Raw genomic sequence first — 24,960 nt, 5'->3', positions numbered from 1 at the left:
GAGAAAAAATAGAGAAATAAAGGGGCGTTGAGGGTTGGGGACGAGGAGGGGGGGCCGGCAGCGGTGAAGCTTGGGGCCATCCCCGAAAATGTTATGGCTTGTCCTCGGGGCCGGTAGCCCCCAAACGGGGCCAGTATCGTGCTTTAATGGGGGTGCTGGGAGAGGTGGGATGGAGTGTCTGCAACCCCCCCTCCCCCAAAACTGGTGCTGCTCCCCAAACGCCCTGCAGCCTCCGGACCCTCCCGGGAGGCTGCCGGCGGACCCGGGGGGGGGTGTGTGTGGGGTGGGACACGGGAAAGTCGCGAGTGTCGTGTGTCCCCCGCCCCCCAAACCGGGCACGGGCGGTACCGGAGGCGGTGAGGGGGGGGAAACAGAGCCCCATCGCCACGGTGAGACGCGTGTGTGGGGGGGGGGAGCCGGCACCAGACCCGGTGAGGGAAAATGGGGGGGTGGGTTGTCCACTCGTGAACAGTGGGGTAGACTGAGGGCGCGGGGCCGGATTGTGGACGTAGCGGTCCCATGGTGTAATGGTTAGCACTCTGGACTTTGAATCCAGCGATCCGAGTTCAAATCTCGGTGGGACCTCGTGTTCTTTTTGCACCGACGCCGTGGCCGCTAAGGCGGCGGGAGGGCCGGCGACAACCGAGACCGGGGCAACACCGGGAGTCTGTGTGTGTCGTCGTCCCCCCGCCACTCCCACCGTCCTGCCGGCCCCCGCCGGGCTCCATTTTGTGCGGGGGCGCCGGCTCTTCAATGCGCATGCGCGGGAGCGGCGGGGCGGAGCAGAGGCCGGCGGGAGTTCTCTTAGCTTCGATTGGGCGAGCGGGCTGACACTCTTACCTCCCCGCTCCGCTATTGGCTGGAAGCGCGCTCCGCTCCGCCTCCCAGCGCGTATAGAGTGTCGCGACACCGTGTGGAGGCCGCCGCGGTTTCGCGAAAGGGGGTGGGCGGCGTGAGGGGGCCTCGGGGCGGGGACCGACCCCAAAGGCCCGGCCCTGGTTTTAAGCCTCTGTTGGGCCAGAAACGTCCCGAATCCCTTCAGCAGCGGCTTAGCCGGCTCTGACGCAGGTTTCCAGCCGTTTAACAGCGATTAACGGGGTCAGTCCCCCCCGAGAGCAGGAAACCGGGCCGCATCCGGGTTATCGGCCCCGGATTAGGGGCAGCCCGAGCTCCGGTGCTCTGCTTTGGCCTACGAGCCGGACTCCGGTGAAGCTGCTTTCCTCAGGGCCACCGGCCCCTGCAACCCTGCCCCTCGCTGCCGCAAGAAAGACAGAAGCCACGCTCGAGCTGGCAGGTTTATTTAGCATCTGTAAGAGAGAACAAAACCACCTTCATTTTTTTGGTCTTTTTTTTTTTTTTTTTTTTTTTGGCTAGGGAGGTATTGCGGAGGGGAGCGGTGGGGAAAAGCCTCTTTTCCTTGCGTCTGTGCTCTGCCAGGGAACCCCCCAGCTTAGGGTGTCTCTGGGGTTGAAGTGCCACGGGACCCCCTCGGCCCCACGGATGCAGCGCTGAGCAGGGCTGGTCCATCAATGAGATCAAGCAATGGCCTGGCAAGCAGGAAAGTGCCACTCCAGGTGGGGTCAAAAGCAATTTTCCTGCAAGCATAGCATTTAGACTAGTCCTAGGCCCATCTCCGCACGTTCCTGGAGCTCCAGCAGCAGCCACCAGCATCGCCGTAGACCCCACACCCTTCCCACCATGCAGCAGGTACCTGCTACGCTCTGGCCTCTTGGCAAACACTGGCTGGAAGAGGTTTGTTCCTGCCTTGAATTTGCAGCCATCGTCTTCTCTGTATCTAAATCTGCCATGGGACATGTGTAACCTCCAAGCAGAGGCTGTCTGAGCCTCAGGGGAGTGTTTCACCGTGGGCCCTGAGGGCTGCTGCAATGTCAGAGGTGGGCGAGCATGAAGCAGAAGCGGGATGGGGACAGCCTGCGGCAGGGACAGGACCTGAGAAATAAAAAGAGCTGCTGCTTCTGTTTGGGGTTGATTGTCTGGGGAAGTTTTGAAAAGTTTTCCCAAAGATAATATGTAGCTGTAATGGATTTAAAAAACAAACAAGAACAAAAAACCCCAAACTTCCCTCAAAAAAACCCCAAACAACAAACCCCACGAATCTTCCTTGAAGTATCACCCTACTGAACTCAGAAGCTGGCTGTGCACCAGCTGATGTGCTTTTTTTCTATCAAGCAGGGGATGAAATTTGTCCTAGGAGAAAAGCTGTCCTTGGGAGCAGGATCATGGCCTGGCATTGCTAGCTTACAGCTTGGGGAGTTCTATCTTGTTCCAAGGAGCTGCTGCTGCCCCCCAAACTGCCTGCTCAGAGTCATCTCCATCACTAATGGGACATGGTGGGATGAGACTTTGCAGCCCTTCTGCCCATATGGGGCCCGGTAGTAGCAGCAGACAGGAGCTGACAAAGCAGCGGCAGTGCTTGGAGCTACCCCAGCCACAGGCAGGACCTGACAGTCCTGGGCTTGCTTTCCCATGGCTGCCAGGGGCTTTCCAGGGAAGGAAGCTAGACCGAGAGGCTGGGTGAGGGTTTAAACAAGCTGCCTGGGGCATTGCTTCTTCACACACCCTACCCTGTGTCGGGTGAAGCCCACCCAGCCCTGCTCTAGCCGTTCCCTGGCTCTTGATGCAAGGTGCATGGTGGGTGCGAGGCATAGGCTGGTGGACAGTGGCGGTCACTGGCTGGGGGGGATGCATGGGAATGAAGAGAATAAAGCTTCAGACCCCTGGAAGCCTCAAAGCAGCGGGGTGGGTATTGCCCTCCTGTGCCAGATGGGAAAACTGAGGCACCGAGAGAAACTGATTTGAGCAAGGTCCTGCTTGGGAGGCTTTTCTGCTGCAAGCCGGGACTCGGCTCTGGGGTTGGGCTGCTTGGAGAAGTCTGAGACCAGACAGAGCTCCGTGGTTTCGTTAAAGCCCCATTTGCTGCTGGCTGCTAAAAAATGCAGAAGTTTTGCTTGCAGGAAACCAAACGTAGGTCAGCCGTGAGAGCACAAAAGCACACACTGCGCTGGCTGCTGAAGCTCATCTCCGGTGGCAGTGGGGTAATTTTTTTCCCCTTTTTTTTTCTTTTGTTCTCCCCCCCCCCCTTTTTTTTTTTTTTTTTTTTTCCTTTTGCTGTCCTTTAGATGCGCTATGCTTTGGTTCTGGATTCCCCAGCGCCGAGGTCAGACTACAGGGAAAGCAGGTTTCTGACAGTCTTGGCTTGCACATAGGAACATCCCTGTGCCTGGTGGTGACAGCAGCAGGGGGTCAGCTTATTGTACAGCCCCCCTTCTCCTTAAAAGGGTTCTTGTCCTCGGGGACTCCTTTCAGCAGCGGGTCCTCGCCCGCCATGGACTCGATGTACTCCTTGATCTCTTTGCCAGTCTTGGAGACCTGCCAAGGAAAGAAACACTCCGTGTGGGTTACGGGATCGAATCCTCACAGCAGAGCTGTGCTCCTGCTCGTCAGCTGCCTACGGACCCATTGTGCAGCCAAGAGAGGGGAACCATGGCCATGAACATCCCACCCAGCATGGGATGTCCCCAGGGTGATATGGGCACCTCACCAGGCGCGGGGCTGCAGCCCTTGGGCTCTGGGACATGGGCAAAGCTTTTCCTTTGCAGCAATCGTGCTGATCAGGTCAGAAAGTTACCCTGGGGAAGGGCCCCTTTGCGCTTTGGGTGGAAGACTCACCATTTGCCTCTCGTTCTTCACTTCCTTCTTCAGCTGATCCAGCTCCATCTTCAGCAGCTCCTTCTCTGTCATGTCCTGAGCCATTTTGCCCTGTAACCGCAGGGAAATGGCTCGTTATTAGCCTATAGCTGGGCTTCTCCTAAGGCACATTAGGACTATTGCTTCAGCCCTAATGGTATTGCAAACACCGCTAACATCTCAGCTACCCCCATGGTGAGAGATGGGCTGATGCTAAAAGAAAACCGAGGCAGGAGGCACCTTTCAAAATCCTTCTTGTAACATCTGCTGTAACCAGATTTTTGTTTGCTTGTTCTCAGCAGGCACATTGAGCGACAGATGCACTTTGAGGGCAGCAGAGGAGGATCCAGTGTGGTTTTTAAAGAGGACTTTGCTACCACGGAGGCTGTTTCCTCAAGACATGAGGTGGCCAGCTGAGTGGAGCCAGCTGCGCCTTGAGAAAAGCCGCTGCCTTGGGGCCATCAGCGCAGCAGCCTTGTAGGAGAACCTGGATGCCCAGGTCTGCAAACTAGATCTTCCTAATCAGGGTCCTGTGCCTGGGCAAAAGCGTCTTTGCAGGTTTTCTAAGGAGCTAAATAGCATATTTTTTTTTCTTCTTGTCCTTCCCCCCCCAGGTAAGCGATAACATGGATTACGGCCCCTTCATTGCTGTGAACTCGCCTATTTGAACGCAGAGGCATTGCTTGTTGGGACTGAAAGTTTTTGGGGCCACCTGGGTTGGAAAAGCCCAGCTATTTTTTTTCGTGAAAGCCCATCCAAGGGTTATGTGAGATTCCTGCACAGCTGGCCTGTGCTGCTGAGATTTGTTCCTGTGTTAAAACTTGGGTTTAAAAGCCTGGCCGCAACCTTTTAAATAAAAAAAGTAAACGTGATTAAGCTGAAATGTACCTTGGCCCTGCTTTGGAAGGGATCAGGCTTGCATGTCCCAAACGCTGCTGGTTTTCTGCAGCTCCTTTCATGGCACGTGTGCCCAGTGCTCCTCTCCCTATCGATGCCCTTGGGGCACAGCCAACCCCAGGAGATGCTGGTGGCAGAGCGCAAGGAGCCAAAAGCTGCTACAGCCGTAATACCGACCCACAGAGAAGGTGGCTCCTAAACTAGGTGGACCCCACAATGCCATTTGTGCCTGGAGGGAGCAAAGCCACTTACCTCTGGGGACAAGGGGCTGCCCCTCTCAGCAGTAGAGACGTTCAGAGATCCATCCGAGAGGAGACACTGTCAACTGAGCCCTTGCTCTCCTGCTCCAGGGCTTCAACTGAGCCCTTGCTCCAGGCTTGAAGACTCTTTCAGCTCTCTGGGAGGGTAGTGGAGAGCAGATGTCTTTGGTGCTTAAGCTGATAATAGACTCAGGAGAATAAGCTGGTCAGGTGTTGGGAATTAGCCTCAAAGCCAGGGGTAATTGGTGGTGGGGCTGTGGGGAGGGTGAGGATGGGGGAGGAAGGGTGAGGTGAAGTGCTTTGTGGGACTGAGTGGCTGGGACACCCGGGAAGCCCTTGAGCCCCTGCTATGGGTGTCTGGGTCCTGCCCCAGTTGGGGCAGAGAGACTGACCCCTGTGAGAATCGGAGCAGCTTTCATTGAGTTTCGGAGGGGATGGAGAGGAGGGGAGCTGGGGTGAGGGGGCCTCGGGGGGCTGACGCAGCCTCGTCGGGGGCCGGGAGCAGCTCGGGCGGCTCTCGGTCCTTCAGGGTGTGAGGAGCTGGGCCAGTGCTGGAGGAAATTCATCATTTCCCTTGTCCTTGTGCTGGTGGGGCTGCGGGCTCAGGAAGGGCTGAGCCCTTAACGTGGGTTTTGCTCCTGTCTGGCCAGAGCAAAGTCGGTGGGGCTGAGGACAGAGCCCCGGAGACCCCAAGGAAGCACCTGCGGGGTGAGGAGGAGGAGAGGGTGGAGGGGGATTTCCAAGCACTGGGAAAGTGGGAATTTCCTGCCCTCCACACAGCCTCACCCATGGGGATGTGAAATGTTGTTAGCGAAGCACGGAGAAGGACACGCTGTCCCGGACAAAGGAAGGACGGGTGCCTCCGTGGGGTCACTCGTCACATCCCTCTGTGCCCCGAGCTGAGCGAGGTCCGGGTGACCAGAGCGATGCTGCGTGGGGTGCGGCAGGGCTTTTCCAGGGAGGAGGACCTGGCAGTTGAAGCACTGCCCTTGGCTGTATCTCTTGCCCGGCCGATAAAAGCAAAGGGAATGGAATCGCCCTCCTGGCTCGACCCCAAACCCACCGGGAGGGTGTCAGCGGCTCACGGAGGGTGGGCGCGGGTGGCATAGATGGGGGGTCGGGATCTTTTTCAGTCGCTCACCACCACCCTGCCCTGCCGGTTCCTCCGTGACTCACATCCTCCACCGTTGCAGCTGCTCTCAGCCCCTGCCCCGGTGGGGTGACCACCAGCCGTGGCTGGGGGCTGCCCCCCCTCAACGCATCCCTCATGGAGCTGGGGCCACGCTGGTTTTCCTCGCCACCCCCAGTAAAGGTGGCTGGGGTGGGTTCCATCCCTCCGGGGTGTCCCTTGGGGGGAACGGGGACACCGCGGCGCCCGCGGGCCCTGCGTCAGCACGGCCGCGAGCTTCAAAACCCAGCGCCGAGGCGGCCGGGGAGGAAGTGGGAACTGAGCCCGGCATCATGTCGGAGCTGGAGCAGCTGCAGCAGCGTGACATCCCGGCAGGCCGGCAGGTCCTGCGCGACCACCACTGCAACCTCCACAGGGTCGCCGACTACTGCGAGAACAACTACCTGCAGGTAAGAGGGACGGGGACGTTGCAGGACGAGCTGCGGATTTGGGGCTGGGCGTGATGCTGGGGACAGCCGGGAGCCCTGGTGAGGTGGTGGTCCTGGAGGGGTGGCTGGTGGGTGATGCTGAAGGCTCTGCACCTGGAGATGGAAGCCCGAGCATCCCTGGTAGCTTCCTACCGAGTGTTGCATGCCGCTGTTTGTTTGGGTGTTTTTTTTCCCTTCCTGCCTCAGTTTCCCCACTTGCTGCACAGCAGCTTTTCTGCTCAGCTCCCAGGGTGGGTTTGGGATGAAAGGAGAGTCCTCTGGGGCTTTGATGCCTCCAGAGAAGCTCTGGGAGGAGACCAGGGACACCAGTCCCCCCCCCAGGCTGTCCCCAGGGTTTCAGAGGTGCCTCCTGGCAGGGCAGAGGCGAGCTGGGTGCCTGCACACGCAGAGCAAGCGTGAAGTTCTGCTGCTGTCTGTGTCCCTCCTCCTCCCTGCCTGGCCCCCACTGAGGGAAAGAGGAGCAGGAGCTTTTGAGATGCAATAGGAGGGAAAAGGCTCGTTCTGGCCCTCTTTGCTGGGGAGGGTGTCTTGGCCCCCCATTCCCTGGGTGCTTTGCAGAATCTGTGTCGGCGGCTTCACTGACTCAAGCCAGACCCAAGGCTGCTCCCAAGGGATTGGACCCGCCGGAGCGGAGCTGAAGGGGAAACGTGCTGAACTATTCAGAGAACTGAGACGCTGTCCCCAGCACAGCTGGTGGCATGGCTGGTTGTCCTCAAGGGTGGCCGGAGACTGAGCCGGGCACTTGGCTCTGGCACCTGCCGAAACGGCAGCATCCCAGGGAGGAATCACGGTGAATCCCTGGTGCTGGAAAAGCCGAGCACCGCTGCCTGACGGATGCCCGTGTGTCCTGGCGGAGCCGGAGGAAGTTTGATGCATTTGGAAAGCAGAAGGAAGCATCTTTGCTACCGTGTGACTCCAGCGTGTGAAGACACGGAGTGTAGCGGTGGTTGCACGGGGTGGGCTCATCCCACCGACTGGTTTTCCCCCTCCAGGCGAGCGACAAGCGGAAGGCGCTGGAAGAAACGATGGCGCTGAGCACGCAGTCCCTGGCCAGCGTGACTTACCAGGTCAGCAGCCTGGCCACCGCCTTCCTCCGGTTGCTGGACCTGCAGACGGCCGAGGTGCGGAAGGTGGAATCCGACATCGCCTGCGTGGCCCAGGTGGGACCATCCTCCGAGCGGTGCCGATGCATATTGGGGTTTGGGTCCTGAGAAGGGGGTGGGCTTTTAGAAAGGGGTTTGGGCAGCTCAAAGGGGCTGAAGACCCTCCTTTCCTACAGGTTCAAGAGCCCGTCAGCCCCCCCCGTAGCATCACCTTGAAGTGGAAATGCAAGACCATCTCCTTGGGTGGTGGTGGTGGGGTCACCCAACGTGTCATGGGGGGACAAGTCTACCTGGGGCTGGGAAACTGGTCTCTGGGGTGTTCTCCCAGTCTGGGCATTTGCAAATCCCAGTGGAGGGGACCATCGGATCTGCCCGGGAAATCTCAGAGGAGCCAAAGTGGAGTGATGGGGCTCGGACCGCTGGGCTGGCTGCCACGCTTTCCCCTTGCTGGGGCCTGGCCTCGTCCTCCCGGAGCTTAGGGACACCGATGCGGAGTCCCGTGGCCACCCACGCTCTTCCTGGCTCTTGGAAGCCACCTGGAGCCTTTCCAGCCACGGGAAGAGACGGGACCCCATGGTCACACTGGAAGCAGCAGGAAAACAGCTTCTGGGTGGCCGAGGCTCACGCATCCCCCCCGCCACTGCCTTGTCCCCCTGTCCCCTGCTTTAGGAAGGGCCAGGTCCACTGTGGTGGCATCAAGGACATCACTCGCCCTGCTGTGATGGAGCAGAGCAGGATCTGCCCCTGTGGCTTCGGCCGGGCCAGGGGGTTCAGGCTCAATCCTGATCTTTCCCTCCAAGCCCTCCCTTAGAGGCAGGGAGATGGGGCTGGGAAGGGTGGTGGGACTTGGAGGAGGCAGCAGGAGGCGAGGAGAACCTGGGATGGGACAGTGTTATCTCTGCAGAGGGTGGACATGCACAAGGAGAAGGTGTCTCGCCGGGAGATCGGCTCGTTGACTGTCAGCAAGAGGTTCCCGTCCTACCAGAAGATCGTGCCCCCCCCCAGCCCACCCTGCCTGGAGCCCTACTACAGGAAACCCCTCAACTTCAGTGTCCTGGATGACATCGGCCACGGCATAAAGGTCAGCCCAGGGTTAGGAAGATGTCCCACAGGGATGAGGGGGCTTGGATGGGTTTTCTTGGTTCCCAGTGTACGCTGATGGGGGCACAGATGGGCTCAACCCCCTCCTCGATGGAGAAGCAGGGTCTCTCTGTCCCCCACAGCCCACTCCGGGACTCATCCCGCTGAGGCTTGGTGGTCCCAGCGTGGGGAAGGAAGGGAGGGGGACACGGTCCAATACAGCAAAGGGAAACTGAGGCACACAACGCTCAGCAAAAGCCATCAGCACCGCTGGGGCCGATACCGAGCCGTGACGCTCTCACCCCCCAACGGCGCCTTTCCCAGCACCGAAACCACCCGTGCAGGAAGGCACCCATGGCGGGGGGTGGGGGCGTGGGGTGTTGTTTTGGCAGCCTCGCAGGCACGAGCCCCCAGCGAAGCCGCCGTGGGGCTGGAGGGGAAGTGGTGGCACTGGGGACGTGGTTCCCACGGTGGCAGGCGCCTTTCGGCTGCCTCCGCACCGCAGTGCCGGTGGCTCCTTCCGCTCGGCTTTTCCCATCGAGGCGGGGATCCAGCAGAGACCTTGGGGTGCTGCTTCCCCTGGAGGTGGGTGGGAACGGGGGTGTCACAGCCCTCTGGGGCTCAAGGGGTTTGCGGGGGAAGCTGCGGCCACCATCACGTCTCCATGTCTCCCTGTGCCCGCAGGATCACAGCACCCAGCTGTCCCGCACGGGCACCCTGGCTCGGAAGGGGATCAAATCGGCGACGCAGGCTACTGGCACCCTGGGGTGAGGATGGGTGCGGGGTCGGGGGCTTTGCTTTTCTGTGTCACCGAGCGGCGACACGTGGCATGTGGCTAACCATTGGGGTCCCATCCGGGGTCCTGCTAGCCGGGCTGGGGGGGGGTGGTCAGCGGCCGCTTTTGCCCGCAGGAGAAGCACCCGTGCCCCTGAGCCCATCCAGCCACCCGTGGTTCCCGAGGACAAGATCTCCGCAGCTTCTTCCACCTCCTCGCTGATATCCATCAGGTACCGGCGCTGCCCGGTGGGTCGGGAGGGCCTGGGGGGGGGGTCCGGAGAGCAGCCACTGTCACCCCGCTGCTCAGGGGAGGTCCTGCTGCAAAGGGGTTTTTGATGAAAAAGATGGGGTTTGGGGAGTGGGAGATTTGCTACCCTGGGTGGAGCTTGTCTTTAGAGCAAAAAATAGCCCTTACAGAGAGGGTCCCCAATGGGGAAACTGAGGCACGGGGTGGGGAAAAGGGTTTGTACACGGATGCCGGGATCTCCTGCCCACACGGTGACCGCAGCGAGCGGCACCCCGTCCTGGCACGGAGCAAGTGTCTGTATTCAAAGAGTGGTGGTGGGGGGCAAAGCCAGCCCCCCCAGCCTGGCCTCCCACCTTGACACCCCTGCTCCTCCACCCCAACCCCAGCTCGAGCGGAGCCCCGGCAGCCCCCGCTGAAGGCACCCCCGTGCCGCCGCCGCTCCCCTCCCTTCCGGGGCCATCGCCACCGCCTGCGGCCGCCATCCCACCGCCCCCACCTCTCCCTGGGGACCTGCCCCCCCCACCGCTGGGGGACCTGGCTGTGCCCCCGCTGGACCTCATGCCCCCAGGTGAGTGCTCGGTGGTCCAGGGATGCTCAGCATGATGGGGGTTAGTGGGGAGGTGGGGGGGCTGTATGTGGCTCCTCTCCCGCCCCCGCCCGCCGCCATGGAGCCCTTCATCCCCCATCGATTTTGGCCGGGTTTTGCCAGCCCCCGATGACCTTGAGCCGCCACCACCACCACCGGCTTTGCCCGACTTTGAGGATTTGGCCCCACCACCACCACCCGCCGCAGAGGACCCCCCCTGGGTCCCGGAGAGCTACCTGGAGAAAGGTACGATGGATTCCCCCCCCCGCCCCAACCCTGATCTCTTTGCCATGGTGCTTTTGGTTGAACCCCTGCCTACAATCATGGCACTGAGGGTCCAACTCTGCCCCAGCATCGGCCGGGGCTGGGATGGCGAGCGATGCCGTGGTCCGCTCACGTCCTCCCCGCCGGTGGCTTGTCCCCTCTCCCTCCTCTCGCAGTGGTGGCCCTCTACCCCTACACGCGGCAGAAGGACAACGAGCTCTCCTTCCAGCCCGGCACCCTCCTCTTCGTCACACGGCGGTACTCGGACGGCTGGTGCGAGGGCGTCATGGGCGAGGAAGTGGGTTTCTTCCCCGGCAATTACGTGGAGCCCTTTTGAGCGCCGGGGTCGGGCAGTTTTCCCCCCCCCCCAAATCCCCCAATCCGGATCATCCCGAGCAGGGCTCTGCTTTGCCTTTCAATGTCGGCTTTGCACAGCTGGGGTTTCGCACAGCTCAGCCCTTGCGTGGGTAGCTGGACTGGGTGCCGCTGCCAGCACCCTGGCACCCACCAGCACCCACAGCATCCCCCTGCCCGGTCCCTTTCCCATCTTGCTTTTCTTTGTGTTTTTAACGACAGCAGCACTGGCTGCTGTTGGTGCCGGGAAGGTTTAGCACCGGGACACAGCAGCTTTCTCAGCTGATGGGAATGTGGTGGGTGGCACCGTGATCCCGTGGGCTGACCCTGGTGATGCTCCCGGCCCCGGAGCGAGGGCGGCACAGGACCAAAGCCCAGATAGAGGAGACGGGGCCAAACACCCGCAGGGACAAGGAGAAGAGCAGCACCCGGCTGTGGCCCCAGGGAACCTGCCTGCCGTCGCCATCAGCTTGAGACGCAGAGGGGGATGAGCCAGGGCCCAATCCTGCACCAAAGGGGTCCCCATAGGGTCCCCTGCAGATCGTTGCTTCTAGCCTGGCCCTGCTCTGCTGCTCCCCCTCCAATGCCATTCCCCGCGCCAACTTTCACCAGCCCAAGGAAGAGAAACAACATGTACGCGCAACTCAGAGACCCGTTTCACACCCAGGTTTATGTCCTGGATACAAACAACTTGTGTATCTGTAATATATAGATATATATCTATATACATATATATGTATTTTTTTTAATTCCATGGCTTTAAGTTCCACACAGTTGAAGAGGGTCCAGAGGAGGAAGAACAAAGACCGGGGAAATGAAATAGAGGAACAACTCAGGGCTGCTTTGGTTATTTCCTTACTGCTCAGATTTGCTGTCAGGGTTTCTACGCTTTGGAGGAATTACGAGCCACCCTCAGGGGCCGGTAAGGCTGTGGATAAATCCAGGAGAAGCCAACACCAGAGAGCAGCAAATACTGTGGGTCCCCCCCTGCAGAGTGCAATTAGAAGGGGCAATTAATACTGCAGCGGGGCGAGGGAACAGGGGTTTGGCCTCCAGGGACCCGATGGCAGGAGAAGCGCTCACAGCACCGCACCTCCCGCGGGGAGGTTTGGCACCTCTCAACGAGGTCAGGAGGGAAATCAACCCCTGGGTTAAGAAGAATTCGATACGATCCAGCAAACACAAGGACGTGACTGGTAATGGCTTAGAGAGAGGAGGACCCTGTCCACCCTGGGGACACGGGGGACGTTTTACCCTGCAAGCAGAAGCAGAGGATGGAAGTAGAAGGCGAGGGCAGGTCCTCCTCCCCGCAGCGGGATGCGGTCGCTGTGCCCATGCTCTGGGCAAGCGGGCGAGGATGGGCACTAAAGGTTTTTTCCAAGGTACCACCTTTCCAAAAGGTTTCCTGTCCCTTACGTCATGTTTTTTTCAGAGCATAAAGTCTCAAGGGACAATTTACTCCATCGCAAGGCTCAGCAGCTGAGCCAGGAGCTGCCCTGCTCAGGCAGGGTGTGAAGGGCAAACTGGGGAGCTCAGGCAGCACGAATTTCCCAGATTAAATTTCCAGTGGCCTCACGAAGAGGCAAGGAGACCTCAAGCATCAGGTTCAAGGCAACAGCACGCAGCTTCTGGCGTGGCCGGTGGAGGTCAGGCAGGCGAGGGGGATGAAGGTAAGAGGAAGCATGTGCAGGGCCCAGCCCGTGGGGAGCTGGCTTCTGGTCTTTTAGGAATTGCTCTTGTAAAGTCAAAAGGGAAAGAAAGGAAAAAAAAAAAACCCAAACCACAACCAACAACAAAAAAATCACCATTAGTGTTGGCAAACACCCATGGTGGAGTAGATGTCCGAGCTGCATAGAGAAGGCGTCATCTCAACATGGCAGGGGAAGGAGAAGGGAGGACCGAGAGAAAGTGCTTTAATCGCCAGAGAGAAAGGAGCTTGGAGAGGAAAGGCAGGAAAGTAACCCGGGAGCGGGGGCTGAGCGAGCAGCGCCGATGAGCGTGGGGTACACGGTGCGACCCCCTCGCCAGTCTTCTCCTTTCCCCGTGCTTATAGTACGCAAGTCTCTTCCGAGCCAGCCTCAACACTTCTTCTTGAGGACCTCCTGGAGATAGCGGGCGACCTCTGTAGCTGACTCCCAGGGGACAACAGTGGCCTGGAAGGCTCCAGGCTGCTGCTTCTCCATCTCTTGGGTCATTCGGTGCATGGGATAGCCCTTCCGCGGGAAAGCCACATCAGCTGAAGTCAAAGTCGCGGAAGGGCAGAAGTCATTGGCACCGTCTCCCACGTAGAAGACCCTCTCGAACTCTACCTCCTCCTGGGCTCTCTCCGCCAGGTACTCTGTTAGGATTTTGCGTTTGCACATGTTGGCCGGGCAGTCAAGGCACTTATGGCTGTGGTAGGGCCCCAAGGTGAAGTACCCCCTCTTGTCAAAACCAGACGGGTTGCTGAAGATCTTGCGGAAAAGGGAGTAGAAACCGGCTGCCCTCAGATTGCATTCGATGCCGAACATGTTGGCATCAGAGATGAGGATGATCTCGAAGAGCTCGTGGTTCTTGGAGAGGAACTGGAAGAGCTCTGGCATGCCAGGGGACAGGGGAATGTTCTCGTAGACAGTCTTGAAGTCCCCCATCTTGACCCCCTGGTCCCCCATGTACGCCAGGACGCGCTGCATGTACTCGTTGTAGAAGCCCTCGCGGAAGGTCTGTCGGATGTGCTCCGGCAGCGCCTGCCCCGGTGCCGCCCGGACGATGGAGTCATCGCTGTTCTCATTGATGATGGTCTCGTCGAAATCGAAGACGAGGAGGTATTTGGGAGGCCGGGAGCTGGCCATACCAACACCCTGCGAGGTGGAAGGATAACACCCAGCCGTTAGTTCAAGGCACTTTGCTTCGGCCCTGGCACAGCGATGGTGGCAACCGCAGTAGCAAGAGGCTGCCAGCGCCGCAGAATGATGCTCCTTGGCTACCTTACCCCCCAGGCAGCTTATTAGCCCAGCTGGGCTTGTGGGGGGGGGGCTAATCCCCTGCTGACATACCTCAGCCCCAGCCCTAAGGCGTTTATCCTGCCTATAAAGAGATCATTTTGTCACTGCTAATCCTGGTCCTGCCGTCAAGGCGGTCACTGGGCCGAGCAACTGCCGCACACGTCCTCCCAAGGGAGACGAGGGCAGGCTGTGCCTTGGGGTGGTTTGTGCAGGGAGGGTCCTCGGCGGGGAAGGGGGGAGGTTTACTCCCCAACCTGCTCCCATCCCACCTCTGAAAAGGGTTTTGTGTCCCTGCAGACCCCTCTTGCTGCCAGGACAAGTTTGGCTCTTCCCGACAGATGAAAACATTCTGCAGGTTGATTTTTGCTCCATCACCTAGATGCAGTTTCTCCCTGGGTTGGGCTCCGCAGGCTCCTGAGAAGCCTGGGATAACTCGGAGCCAGCTCCTGCCCTGCTTTAAAACCAAAATAAACCCAACAAGGGTGCAAAGCTGGTGAGCCCCAGCCCAGCCTCCCGGTGCCCGTCTGCTCCCCTCGGCTAAAAGCCACGATGGCCCCAGCGGCACCCGCTCACCTCCCGGTTGCTCCCGTGCCGCCTGCGGCCAGAGATTTGCAGGATGGGGACACAATTCCTGCTCCCTGCCCCTGAGAAGAGAGGGAACAACCCCGTTCAGAGAGGACAAGACGAGTGAGAATGGCACTGACCTTAAACAGGCATGGCAGCCCAACGCCCTCACAGCACTTTTTCATTTTAAGACCATCACTCTGCAGGCAGCGTGTTGCTGAAGGCAGCGCTTAGGGCTCGCCGGGCTGCTCTCCTGACTGCAAACCATAAAGAAGGGGGAATTTGGTTAACGGCTTTAGGTTTTAGGCAGCGCTTAGGGCTCGCCGGGCTGCTCTCCTGACTGCAAACCATAAAGAAGGGGGAATTTGGTTAACGGCTTTGGGTTTTCCCCAGCTGCCACCTTCGGGCACAGCACCAAACGGCACAGCACAGCCGGGCTCTACGTCCTGCAGCAAACTCCCAGGCTCAGGACTTTTAGTACCAGGAACGGAGGAATTAAAGGAGTCTCCGGAGAGCGGGGCGAGCGGGCAGACCCCGTTTTAATGCTTCTCATCCCTCTTAATTCCCCCGAGCGCCAGGGCTTTGCCGCACATGAAAGCGGCCAGCGGAATGGCTCGGCAATAAACCCTGGCAACCCATGCCCTGTTCCAAAATTGCCCTGATTTTCTTCCAGTATAATTAGTTTGGGGTGTTTCTTTTAATGGAGTAATTATCCTGGAATGAAACTGGGTGCCCAGACAGCTCGGGTGAGGATGTGCCAGTCTGCTGCCCCAGAGCAAAGGCAGAGCCCGAGTTACGTCTCCTGAATTTTGCCGACCTCTTGTGGTCCACAGCGATCAAAGCAGAGTGATGGGAAACCTCAAAAAACCAACCTCGCAGCCAAACCCAGCTGAAAACTCAGCCGGGTGGTTAGCGGGAGGAATAACACACTGGGACACGGGAAATTTTAACTGGGCACCAGTAGCTCGGCTTAGCTGAGGCTAGGAGGATTTCAAAGATTTTTTTTGTCATCAGCATGACAACAGGAAGAGTTTTTCAGCTGAAGGTGATTTGTGTGGGATTTGTCTGGTTTGATGCCCAGCATCAAACTATTTTGGGCACAAATGCAATTCATGAGTCTGCTAAAATAATAAACCACAACTGCAACTCAAAGGTGGCACACTGCAAAAGGAAGCGGGCATTCAAAATTAAACCCTGGGTTGAAATCTTGTAAAAGCAACTTTTTGTGAAATCTTCAAACCCAATGCTAGTTATTTCTTTGTAGGAGCACCCATCAAAAGTCAAATAATGCTACAGTCAGCCTGGGGGTAGGATTAGCCACCACGATTTTCAGGTCCAAACCAAGGGAAACAGAAAAAAAAAAAAAAAAAAAAGATTAAACATGAAAGAGTAATTGTAATTTTTGTCATTATATTCTGAAGAGCTGCCAGCAGTGAGAAAATAATTTGGGTCTAAGCCTTAAGGAGACTTTGCGGTACCAATGCAGTGGCACGGGGAAAGAGCCCTGGAAGGGCTGGTTAACCCCGTGGACACCATTACAGGCAGCTGTAAGGGATGATGTGGACATAGGGAGCTAACCTGCCCCAAAAAAGCTCTTCTGGGCCCCAAGTTTTTGCATTTTGCAAAACAGGAAAGAATAACAGCACACATCTTGGATTTCGGGCAGATGCGGTCAAACACAGACCTCAACAGCAACCTCCGAGCAATCTATCGTCCCTTTAGCGCGTTTCAGCTGAGGTTCCCCAAATACCTTCCGTTTAGCCGCCTCTCCTGAATTAACCTTTTGTTATGTACATAAAAAACCTGACCTACAAGCTGGGGAAGAGCCAGTTTGGGCTCTTCGGGCTTATTTTTGCTCTGCCTCCCTCTAGAGCTGACCAGCACGAGGTCAGAAGTAGCATCGGCCACCCTGATCTCACATTAACTTGTCCTCAAGCAGAGCTCTCGCCTCTCCTCCCCACTTCCCCGGCATCACTTTGCTCTTTCCGAAGCACCGTGGGCACCACTAGCTCCAGCAGGGATAAATCCAGCTGCTGGAAAACAAAACCAGTTGCTCTACCAGGTTCCTTGCCCCAGTGTCTCCGGCACTGCCACCGAGCTGCCCCGAGCCTCTCCCAGCCCGGGGCTCTGAGCCAAGCACCCTGACAGCAGCTTCTCCGTCGTGGGGGAGGAAAAGAAGCCCCCGGACCATTTTCTACAGGATTTCTAAGGAAAACGATAATCCGTGAAGTCAGCTTGGACAATTGCTGCCCCCATCTACCGGCAGGAGATCGGAGCATTCCTGCCACGCTTCTGCAAAAGCCGCTTTCAGCTCTCAGCCATCCCCAACGCTGCTATTAATTGTATCAAAATGCGCATTGCTTTTATGCAAAGGAGAAATTGAAATCTAAGCCAGCGTTAATTAGGGAATAAAGGTCCGGGGATGGGATTTCTCACCACCGGCCTCAGGGGGCTGTTGGGCAAATGACATCCTTCCCCCGCGTGCCGTTTTGCCCTTGTGATACAGAAAAAGGAGATACCGGCGTTAGGAGCGACTCTTAATAAACCAGCGGTCGTCCTCTCCGGCTAAAGACAAGCAGGCTGAGCTGTGGGGTCTGGCAGCGGCCACCTCAAACCCTGCCCCTGCCCCTGCCCCGCGCAGGAGGAGAGCAGAGATGAGAAAAAAAAAATACTTCGCAAATCTCCCAGCCTTAAATTACCCTGTTAAATCCAGCCAGGAGCCGGCGGTGCGCCGTGGGCACACCGCTAGTGGCGTGGGATGGAGCAGCCGGCTCCATCCGGGGAAGGAAGAAGTGAAATCCCTGCAGGACCATGTCAGCGCTTCCAGCAGAGCTATTTCTGCGCGGAAATGACTCACCCGGCGGCTGCCTCCCCGGAGCGCGTCCGTCCACCTTCTGCAAAAAAGGGACTCCCTCCAAAATAAAAGAAAAGCGGCCGCGCTTCCTAACATTATGCAAAGCCTGAATGTTGGAACAGAAAATAAAACAGATATTTGCTCATTAATCGCGGCAAACGTAAAGGTTTAAACAAACTGAATTTGGGATGAGGGTCAAAATATGCCTGATAAAAGCGGTGAGCCGGCGAAAATAATTTCCCAGGGTAGTTTATCCCCAAAATCTCAATGTTTTCTTCCCCTCTAGCAATACCTCCAGCCATCCCCGGGATCTTTGTGCCCCGAAGAGGCCCAGGGAGGAAAGGTTGAAGCCCAGCAATATTCGCTGCCCTCCTCATCTCTGCAGATCAGCTCTTGCTGCGCGTCCCGGCAGATCCCTGCCCCGCCGCGCGACTTCGGGCTTAATCCCGTAATGGGTTCAGCGCAGGATGAGCTGCAGGGAGAGGAGCAGCACTGCGCTACGCGCCCGCTCTTTGCCGCAGGATCAGGCCCTACGTGAGCCCCCATCGCACCCAAACGAGCGCGGACGGGGATCAGCACCTGATTTTGGAGCCGGGAACTGCTGAGCCTCAAAAGCGAAGGGGCACGGGGGTATTTCCCAATTGCGGGCACGGTCCCTGGGCTGGTTTTAATCACCTGGCGTACTCTGCTCTTGCCTGGTTTTAACCGTATAAAACCACTTGAAGTTTTTGGCGTGTAAAACATGTGGGTTTTTTTCATTTTAACTCAAAACCCAAGCGCTGACCTTTAGCAAACTCAATTGTCCACCCCCTAGGACAGTATTAATGGCAAAAGAAGACTGAACAGAGTCCTGCTGCCCAAAAAGCAAAGGAGAGGAAAACCTCCCTCCCGGGCACCACCAGGCATGTCATCGGGATCACGAGGCAATTTCACCGCTCCTGGAATAAAACCCGATCCATTCCCATCCCTGGCCGTCTACACGGCTCCCGAAACAGAAGCAAACGAGCAAATAAATAACAAATCACCGGAGAGCGGAGCTCGGAGGGGTTTCTCAGCCAGCCCTGACCCCCTCCACGCGCCCAGGTGCCACCTCGCCCCTTCTTGTGCTCCATGGCTCCTGCTTCATCCCAAATCCCCCTGGCAGGGGTGAAGGGGAAGAGGAACGGGAATGGGAACACCTTCCCCAGGGCCAGGGCTCACCCTGCTCGCCCGCACGGCTGCGACGCCGCGGCCGGTCACTTCGGGTTATGGGGATGGTCCTTTTTTTTTTTTTTTATATGGTGTTTATTTTTCCTGCTGCCTGCCAGGAAGCCGTGGCGTTACCGCAGCCAAAGGCTCCCGCTGCGGCCGTCGGGACCGGAGCTCTCTGCTCTGCAACAACAGCAACAAAACCTCCTGAAACAGGTGGTTTTGGCCCCAAAACGGTGCCGTTAGCAGGTGGCGGGTGCCGGATTGATGGCTGGTTTTGTGGGAGTCCCAAAACTGGATCCCGGATTCCCAGCTACGGTGCCGGAACCGTACCTGGCCAGACGCATCCTGCGGCTTTTCGCCTTCCCGGTCACCGGTGCCGGTACCGGCCCGGTGTCAGCTCCCTGCGGTCGGCGGTACCGGAATGGACAGCGGCTGCTGCTCCGGCTCCGGTACCGGCATCCCCCCAGCCTGCTGCCCGGGAAGCGGGAGCAGTGCCGACTCATGCACGGCCGCTCCTCCCGGTACCGGTGACGGTAACGGGGCTGACTCATGCACGGTCGGTGCTGGGAGGCTCCTGCCCGGTCGGCACCTCCCGGTACCGACACCAGTCACATACCGGGCCTCTGAGAGTCCAACCGGGTGTGGACTCTCCGGTACCGGCATCAGCCGCCCCGGTCACCGCAGGGTCCTACCGGGTCGGCACCTCCCGGTACCGGCACCAGCCGCCCCCAGTCAGGGGAGACCCCCACCGACTGGGCACCTCCCGGTACCGGCAGCAAGCCGTAGCGGATCGGCATCTCCCGGTACCGAGAGCCGGTACACCGGTCCTCGGATCCTCCTAACCGGGTCGGTACCTCCCGGTACCGGCCGCCCCGGTGCAGACTCACGCCTGATCAGCCCCCGGAACCTCCTTACCGGGTCGGAACCTCCCGGGAACACCCGGTTCGTCCCGGTGCCGGTGGGTGTGCAGGTAGCCCGGTGTCTTGGGCCGTAAACGGGGCCGGGCACCGGTGGCTGGGGAGCGCGGTCCGGTCCGGTCCGGTGCGGCGGGGCCGGCGCCGCTGCCGGGGCTGCAGCGAGCGCGGCCCCTTTAAAGCGACGCAAACGGAGCCGCGGCGCGCCTCCGCGGAACAACCGCAGTCCCTTCACGTCACTACCCGGACAGCCAATAGCAGCCACGGCGGCGCGCATCAAAGGAGGCGGTGCCCGCCAGAACCACGCCCCCACGCCGCAGGGAGGGGGGGAGCGGCTGAGCGCTCTCCCCCCCCCCCCAATACCGCAGGGTTTGCTCCCCAAAGTTGCAAAATCGGCGACAAGGAATAAAACCCTCCTAGAAATAGCCAATAGAGCAATTCTGGAATTTAGCCATTTGGCCCCAAAACAAGGGGTGAGCATAGGGGGGCAACCTCCAAGACCAAGGGGTGCGCGGAGGCTTTGACCAAGAAAAAAAAGGCACAAATTCACCCCAAAACCAAGACACCCCCCCAAGCTCCGGGGACCCAGAGGCACCGTCCCCGGGCCGAGCTGCTGCCCACAGCCCCGGGCAGGGAGCCGAGTCTAATTTTAGGTGCGGGCTCTGCCCTGGGACACCGAATTGCAGGGTGTCCGGCCAGGCACAGAAGTAGGGCAGCCCCAACAAGCGTGGTCCACACCCCAAAATACTCTCCTCGGCTCCGGCGTGGTGTTTAAGTGGTATCTTTGGTTTTGCAGCATGTCTAATTTGTACTGAAGTCGCCTGTGATAAAAAAAATAAGGCCAGTTTGTTCAAAGGCTGGAGGCAGAGGGCGTGGGCAGGGAGGGGACGCAGCAGCATGGCCTTAAAAACATGTAGTTAAAGAGAGCACCAGAGGTTGGGTTTTGTGTTGCTTTTTAATTAAAAATGTCTAAGAATGGAAGGACGCAAACAGAATTCAAAGGGTCTGGAAAAACCACAGTTTTCTGCTCCCTACACGGGCTGGACAAGAGTTGTCTGCCCCTGTACCGGCTGCTCCGGGGAATGCCACGTTGTCCAAGCTCTCAAGCTGTATGTAACCCCCCAATGCTCTAAAGTTTCCCCATTTTGGCAAAATTCAGTTCCAGCCCAAGCTGAAAACACAGCTCAGAGCATTTCTGCAGCCAAACCGTTGCTATTCCAAGCCCTTTCCTAACAGCCCTTACTCCCAGTTGTTAAAGGACAGCAACCTCTACCTATTGATAGCCTGAGTCACTAGCCTCTCCCGAGAAACGACCTTGGTTATCAAGAAAATAGTTTATTGCCTATTAGCCTGAGACATTCTGGCTTTTCGATGCAGAGCACACCCCGTTTCCTCTGCACAGTGTGGGTTTTGACGTTTCTCCTTTTGCGTTACCCCCCCCTTTGGAGTTACACCAGCTCCCATTGACACAGGAGACCGATCGCCTTCAAGCGATTTGTCAGTGGTACAAGGCAAGTGGGAAACTCAAAAGGGCAAATTCTCCGCTGCCTCCCGTCTCCTTCCCACTGAAAGGCAGCGGGGCAAAGATCATTCCAGAAACATCACAGACGGAGGAGTTTGGCAAGGGTGATCCTGTATCCCAGTGATTTTCCACTGTTAAGAACCCCGGAGAGCAAGTGAGGACAGCGCTTTCTGCATTGGGCTGACCTGGCTCCTGGCAACCCCTGAATAGACAGGCAACACTCTTATGAACACACGGATTCCCCACAATGGGTGTAACATCCCCGCGCTACAAGAAATACACGGATGCACAATTCTCTCCAAGTTTGTCCTCCTGTTTTTTAACCAACAAGTGGATTGCATAAGCACATAAGCAAACCCTGAGCCCACAGCGTCCACGTAGCTGTCTGTCTGTCCCACCCCACCCGCTTTATTTCCATCCTGCAGCACACACAAGAAGTTTGGTTAAGACTAGCTCGGTAGCCGCTGTGAAATCCATCTGGCTGCCTGCGTCAGACCTCCTTGGTGCCCATGGTCTGCAATACATATTTTGGGGAAGCTCTGAGTAAAACTGAAGCTTTCCTGTCCTTACAAGGGGAGCTAATCACTATAGCTCAGACTCCAAGGCACATGGACAAGGAAACTTCAATCCTCAACACAGTATTCTCTAATAAACAGTATTTCTTTTATAGCAATAAATTTTTGGTGGCCAAATACCATTTATATGCCCAATAACAGGAAAAACCTCAAGAACTATCAAGCAAGAAGACAGCAAACTCCATTCATTTCATTTCACCATGTGGGGTGACCTTCCCATGCATCTCCTTCTGCGAGTCCCCCTCAGTGCAGCAGTGAGGACACTTAATTAAGAGTGGCCACCTCTGCTCAGTGCAGGCTACAGCAGTCCGAGCTGAGGTCTCCCTAATTTTCTCCTGTTGATGTGGGCTTCAGTTTTGTATTTAATGCTAAAAGTCACTAAGGAAGAAAGAAGGACTTGCTAGAGGAGCGGTTAGCTCACCACCCATCAGGAGTCAAAGTATTTTATATGTTCTGTTCTATGTAACAGTCGAATGTAGAAATCAGGAAACCCAGGCAACAAGATAGGGCTTTTTATCAGGTGGATAAGCTTCTGCTGAAGTGGCAGGAGATGCACAGATAATGTCGACTGTCTCCACACACTACAGGTCAGCGGTATCAGCCGCTCCAGCTGCTCTCACACCACCATGCTGGTGAGCAGAGCAAGATGATGCTCTCAATAACTGCAGCCCACTTTGTAAAACACATTGCACTCAGTCAGCTGGAAATCCTATTCTTTCACATGGAAGTCAGTTCAATCTCTATCTCCTTAAACCCAAGTCTAAAAATCCTCCTACTCCTTGCCAGTCATCCAGTGTAACAACTGACACCAATCATCACAATGGTTTCTAAAGAGACTGACAGAGGTGACAAATCTCCCACTGCAGCCTCAAGTTGCTGAGCATATTTAGGGAAATACAACTTAAGCAATGTGAAAATTTGAGAGATCAGCGACATTAGCAATTAATTAGAAACAAGTGGCAAATTGGAAATGTTTTCTAATTCACTAAGTTACTTCATGCACAGATTCCAACATCGATACTACCGTCAGAGGGGCAAGCTGCCTTCTTTCATCCACTTCATTTGCTTCTCCAGAAGCAGGCAGCGATTCCCTCCGCTGCCATCTCCTGGCTAATCCTCCACAAACGGTTCCTCCTGCAGGTCTGTCTCCTCCTCAACAGAAAGGACATAGATTAAATCTCAGCCCCCCAGGGAATGATTTCTCTGTGGGATGGGAGAAGCCAAGAGCTATGACAGCAACATAACATATCGCAAGTTACATTAGCTTAAATTAATTTAAACCACTGAATTTATCTTCGGTGACAATCTAACATTATTTCTGTATTTTTTTAAACAGTAGGCAGAGTGAATGGATTACTGTAATCAATGAAAATATATGCCTAAAATGAGTTAATTAAAATCCATGAGACACTGTATAATAATCCGGTTGTTTTCTGGGAGTAACAAAAAAGCCTAAATTTTCACAGAACACAAGACAACATCTCAGGCCAAGCAGGAATTTTCCTATGAATTAACAACTCCAAATTACCAAATATATGATTTGTTGGAACTAGATGATCTTTAAGGTCCCTTCCAACCCAAACCATTCTATGATTCTATAACAACTCTAACTCTTCGTAAACTAGGATATTCTGACACACTCCCCGGTTTCCTTGGTGATGGCTGATGAATCATCTTCCATTACAAACCCGCAACTAGCATGGACAGTTAGGTAACATGCTTCCTTGACGCTCTCATCTCTCAATGCACTGGTTCTCCTTCTGGCCCCTGGGAACGGGGTCATCGTGCAGCTAACATCAAATTCAACCTCTCTGTTGACATGCGATGCATTTTCTTTTAGCACCCTCCAGAAACTGCTCTGTGAAAGGGAGGTGCAGGATACCTTAAAACCTGCTGAAATTACAGAGGTTACATAAGAATCAGAGCGCAGTTACCAAACCAGCCTTCAAAAAGGATGCAGGCTTTCATTTTAAGTGTCATAAGACCTTTGGACTATTAATGATATCTAAGGCTTAACAGAAAGCCGATACCTTCATGCTTGGGCTGTCTTGGAAGGAATCATTTTTCAGTCTGAACTAATTTTATGTATCATTATTCTGAGACATCTCCAGCTGAAACACTGGCTACGTTCTGTTCCCTGCATGGCTTATGCGATCAGAAACACATCGTGAGATGAGTAAGATTTCCCAATTGCTATTTTTTGCGTTCACAGCTTTTTGCCTGTACGTAGTAGCTTCAATATAACCACAAAGTAAGAGGCAAGTGATTCTTATCTCCTTTATTATAATATATGCTATCCACTGTCTGAAAAACCTTAGTAAGGAAATTATGTAGAAAATCTGAAAAGAACTGAAAAGGGAAATTGTGATCCTGTGGTTAGGGCAGTAGTCTGGATCAGAAATAACACAGAGCTCTGACCCCAGCTGTCACTCGCTTACATAATGTCAGGCAGGTCTCTCAGTTCCACATCTGCAGAACAGGGATATTTACTCATCTGACAGTAATACACTAAATTTAATCACACAGGCTGCTCAAGTAGACACACAAGTAACCACCACTGGAAACCCTTAAATAGTACGTTTTCTTGCTTCCTAGTTTTATCACAGCTTATTGAGAAAGTTGTCTTCCTCGTAAAGGTATTAAGTAATTCTCACAGGGTGCAGGAGGGAGGCCGAGAGTTTTAAGCATGGAGATGAAAGCATACCAATATTTTATAGGGAAAGTACGCAAACAACACTTCAATTCATTGCCCTGCATCAAGTTACTCAGGGAAGAAGGAAGGCTGAATTCCTGTTTGAAAAGCAAAACTGGAAACTATTTTGCAATATGCTCAGTCTTTCATTTTGCAAGCTCTCAGACATGCCAATGCACGGTTGCAGAACTATTTTGCAGCTCACAATTCACAGACATGAACACAACATCTCATAGTTTTTAACTCACATACCCCCTTGAACGTGCAGCACGCAGTAGCAGCACATGTGAATGACTGAGGACAACGTTATGTTCCACTATCAGTTCCCCCTTGATTATTCTTCTCAGACTACAGGCAAAACAGAGTTGAAGCAATCCGAAGATGAAATTGCAAAATTAAAATTGTAAACAGGAACTGCACTTAACCATAACACACTTGCTTTTGTTCAGGTCAAATAAGAAGTCCGATACAAGCAACAATAATGGATCCTCACTATTTTTTTCACTTCAGTGTTACTGGTGGCAGGGGGCTGTCAGCAGTTTGGCTACTTAATGTTTATGCTGCAGCTGTCTCCTGACTTCACTTTGTTAATTCCTTTTACTTCTTGCTAGTATCAGCCCTCATTAGAAATCTAAATGCATTAACTCCAATGGGGGTTCAGGAGAAAGCAGAAAGTTGGAAAATTTTAGCTCCCTACATGCCCATCCTTCCCCTTTCTTTTAATATGTTATCCAACTTTTCATGTAGGGAAAAATCGTTACTATGCATTTC

General features: G+C 55.8%; 3 protein-coding genes and 1 non-coding gene across 14 annotated transcripts; 2 read left to right on the top strand and 2 right to left on the bottom strand.

Moving 5' to 3' along the window:
• The first annotated feature begins 513 nt into the window (after positions 1-513).
• TRNAQ-UUG (transfer RNA glutamine (anticodon UUG)) lies at positions 514-585 on the top strand. The gene has a single exon. It is a non-coding gene; the product is annotated as a tRNA-Gln (tRNA).
• A 1,646-nt stretch (positions 586-2,231) lies between these two features.
• On the bottom strand, positions 2,232-5,014 carry GNGT2 (G protein subunit gamma transducin 2). The gene is made up of 3 exons (XM_049800003.1): positions 4,858-5,014; positions 3,691-3,780; positions 2,232-3,390 (listed from the first exon to the last, which is right to left on the bottom strand). The coding sequence occupies exons 2-3, from the start codon at positions 3,772-3,774 to the stop codon at positions 3,265-3,267; spliced, it is 210 nt and encodes a 69-aa protein (XP_049655960.1). The 5' UTR covers positions 3,775-3,780; positions 4,858-5,014; the 3' UTR covers positions 2,232-3,264.
• Positions 5,015-6,298: 1,284 nt separating this feature from the next.
• On the top strand, positions 6,299-10,912 carry ABI3 (ABI family member 3). Its single transcript, XM_049799968.1, has 8 exons — positions 6,299-6,443; positions 7,475-7,642; positions 8,490-8,666; positions 9,350-9,432; positions 9,577-9,672; positions 10,076-10,257; positions 10,399-10,521; positions 10,716-10,912. Exons 1-8 carry the CDS (start codon positions 6,327-6,329, stop codon positions 10,874-10,876), a joined length of 1,107 nt encoding a protein of 368 aa, XP_049655925.1. The 5' UTR covers positions 6,299-6,326; the 3' UTR covers positions 10,877-10,912.
• A 65-nt stretch (positions 10,913-10,977) lies between these two features.
• Positions 10,978-19,572, bottom strand: PHOSPHO1 (phosphoethanolamine/phosphocholine phosphatase 1). Of its 11 annotated transcripts, none has more exons than XM_049799982.1 (4): positions 19,402-19,572; positions 17,299-17,401; positions 14,582-14,781; positions 10,978-13,733 (listed from the first exon to the last, which is right to left on the bottom strand). In XM_049799982.1, exons 3-4 carry the CDS (start codon positions 14,624-14,626, stop codon positions 12,972-12,974), a joined length of 807 nt encoding a protein of 268 aa, XP_049655939.1. In that variant the 5' UTR covers positions 14,627-14,781; positions 17,299-17,401; positions 19,402-19,572; the 3' UTR covers positions 10,978-12,971. The 11 variants fall into 11 exon arrangements, with proteins under 11 accessions (XP_049655939.1, XP_049655938.1, XP_049655933.1 ...); XM_049799981.1 differs by having other exon boundaries at positions 14,582-14,698; XM_049799976.1 differs by having other exon boundaries at positions 14,582-18,666.
• Between the last annotated feature and the right edge of the window lie 5,388 nt (positions 19,573-24,960).

This window comes from Accipiter gentilis, chromosome 5 (genome assembly GCF_929443795.1).
Source record: "Accipiter gentilis chromosome 5, bAccGen1.1, whole genome shotgun sequence".
Classification (NCBI taxonomy): Eukaryota; Metazoa; Chordata; class Aves; order Accipitriformes; family Accipitridae; genus Astur; species Astur gentilis.
This window is presented reverse-complemented; position numbering and strand designations above follow the sequence as displayed.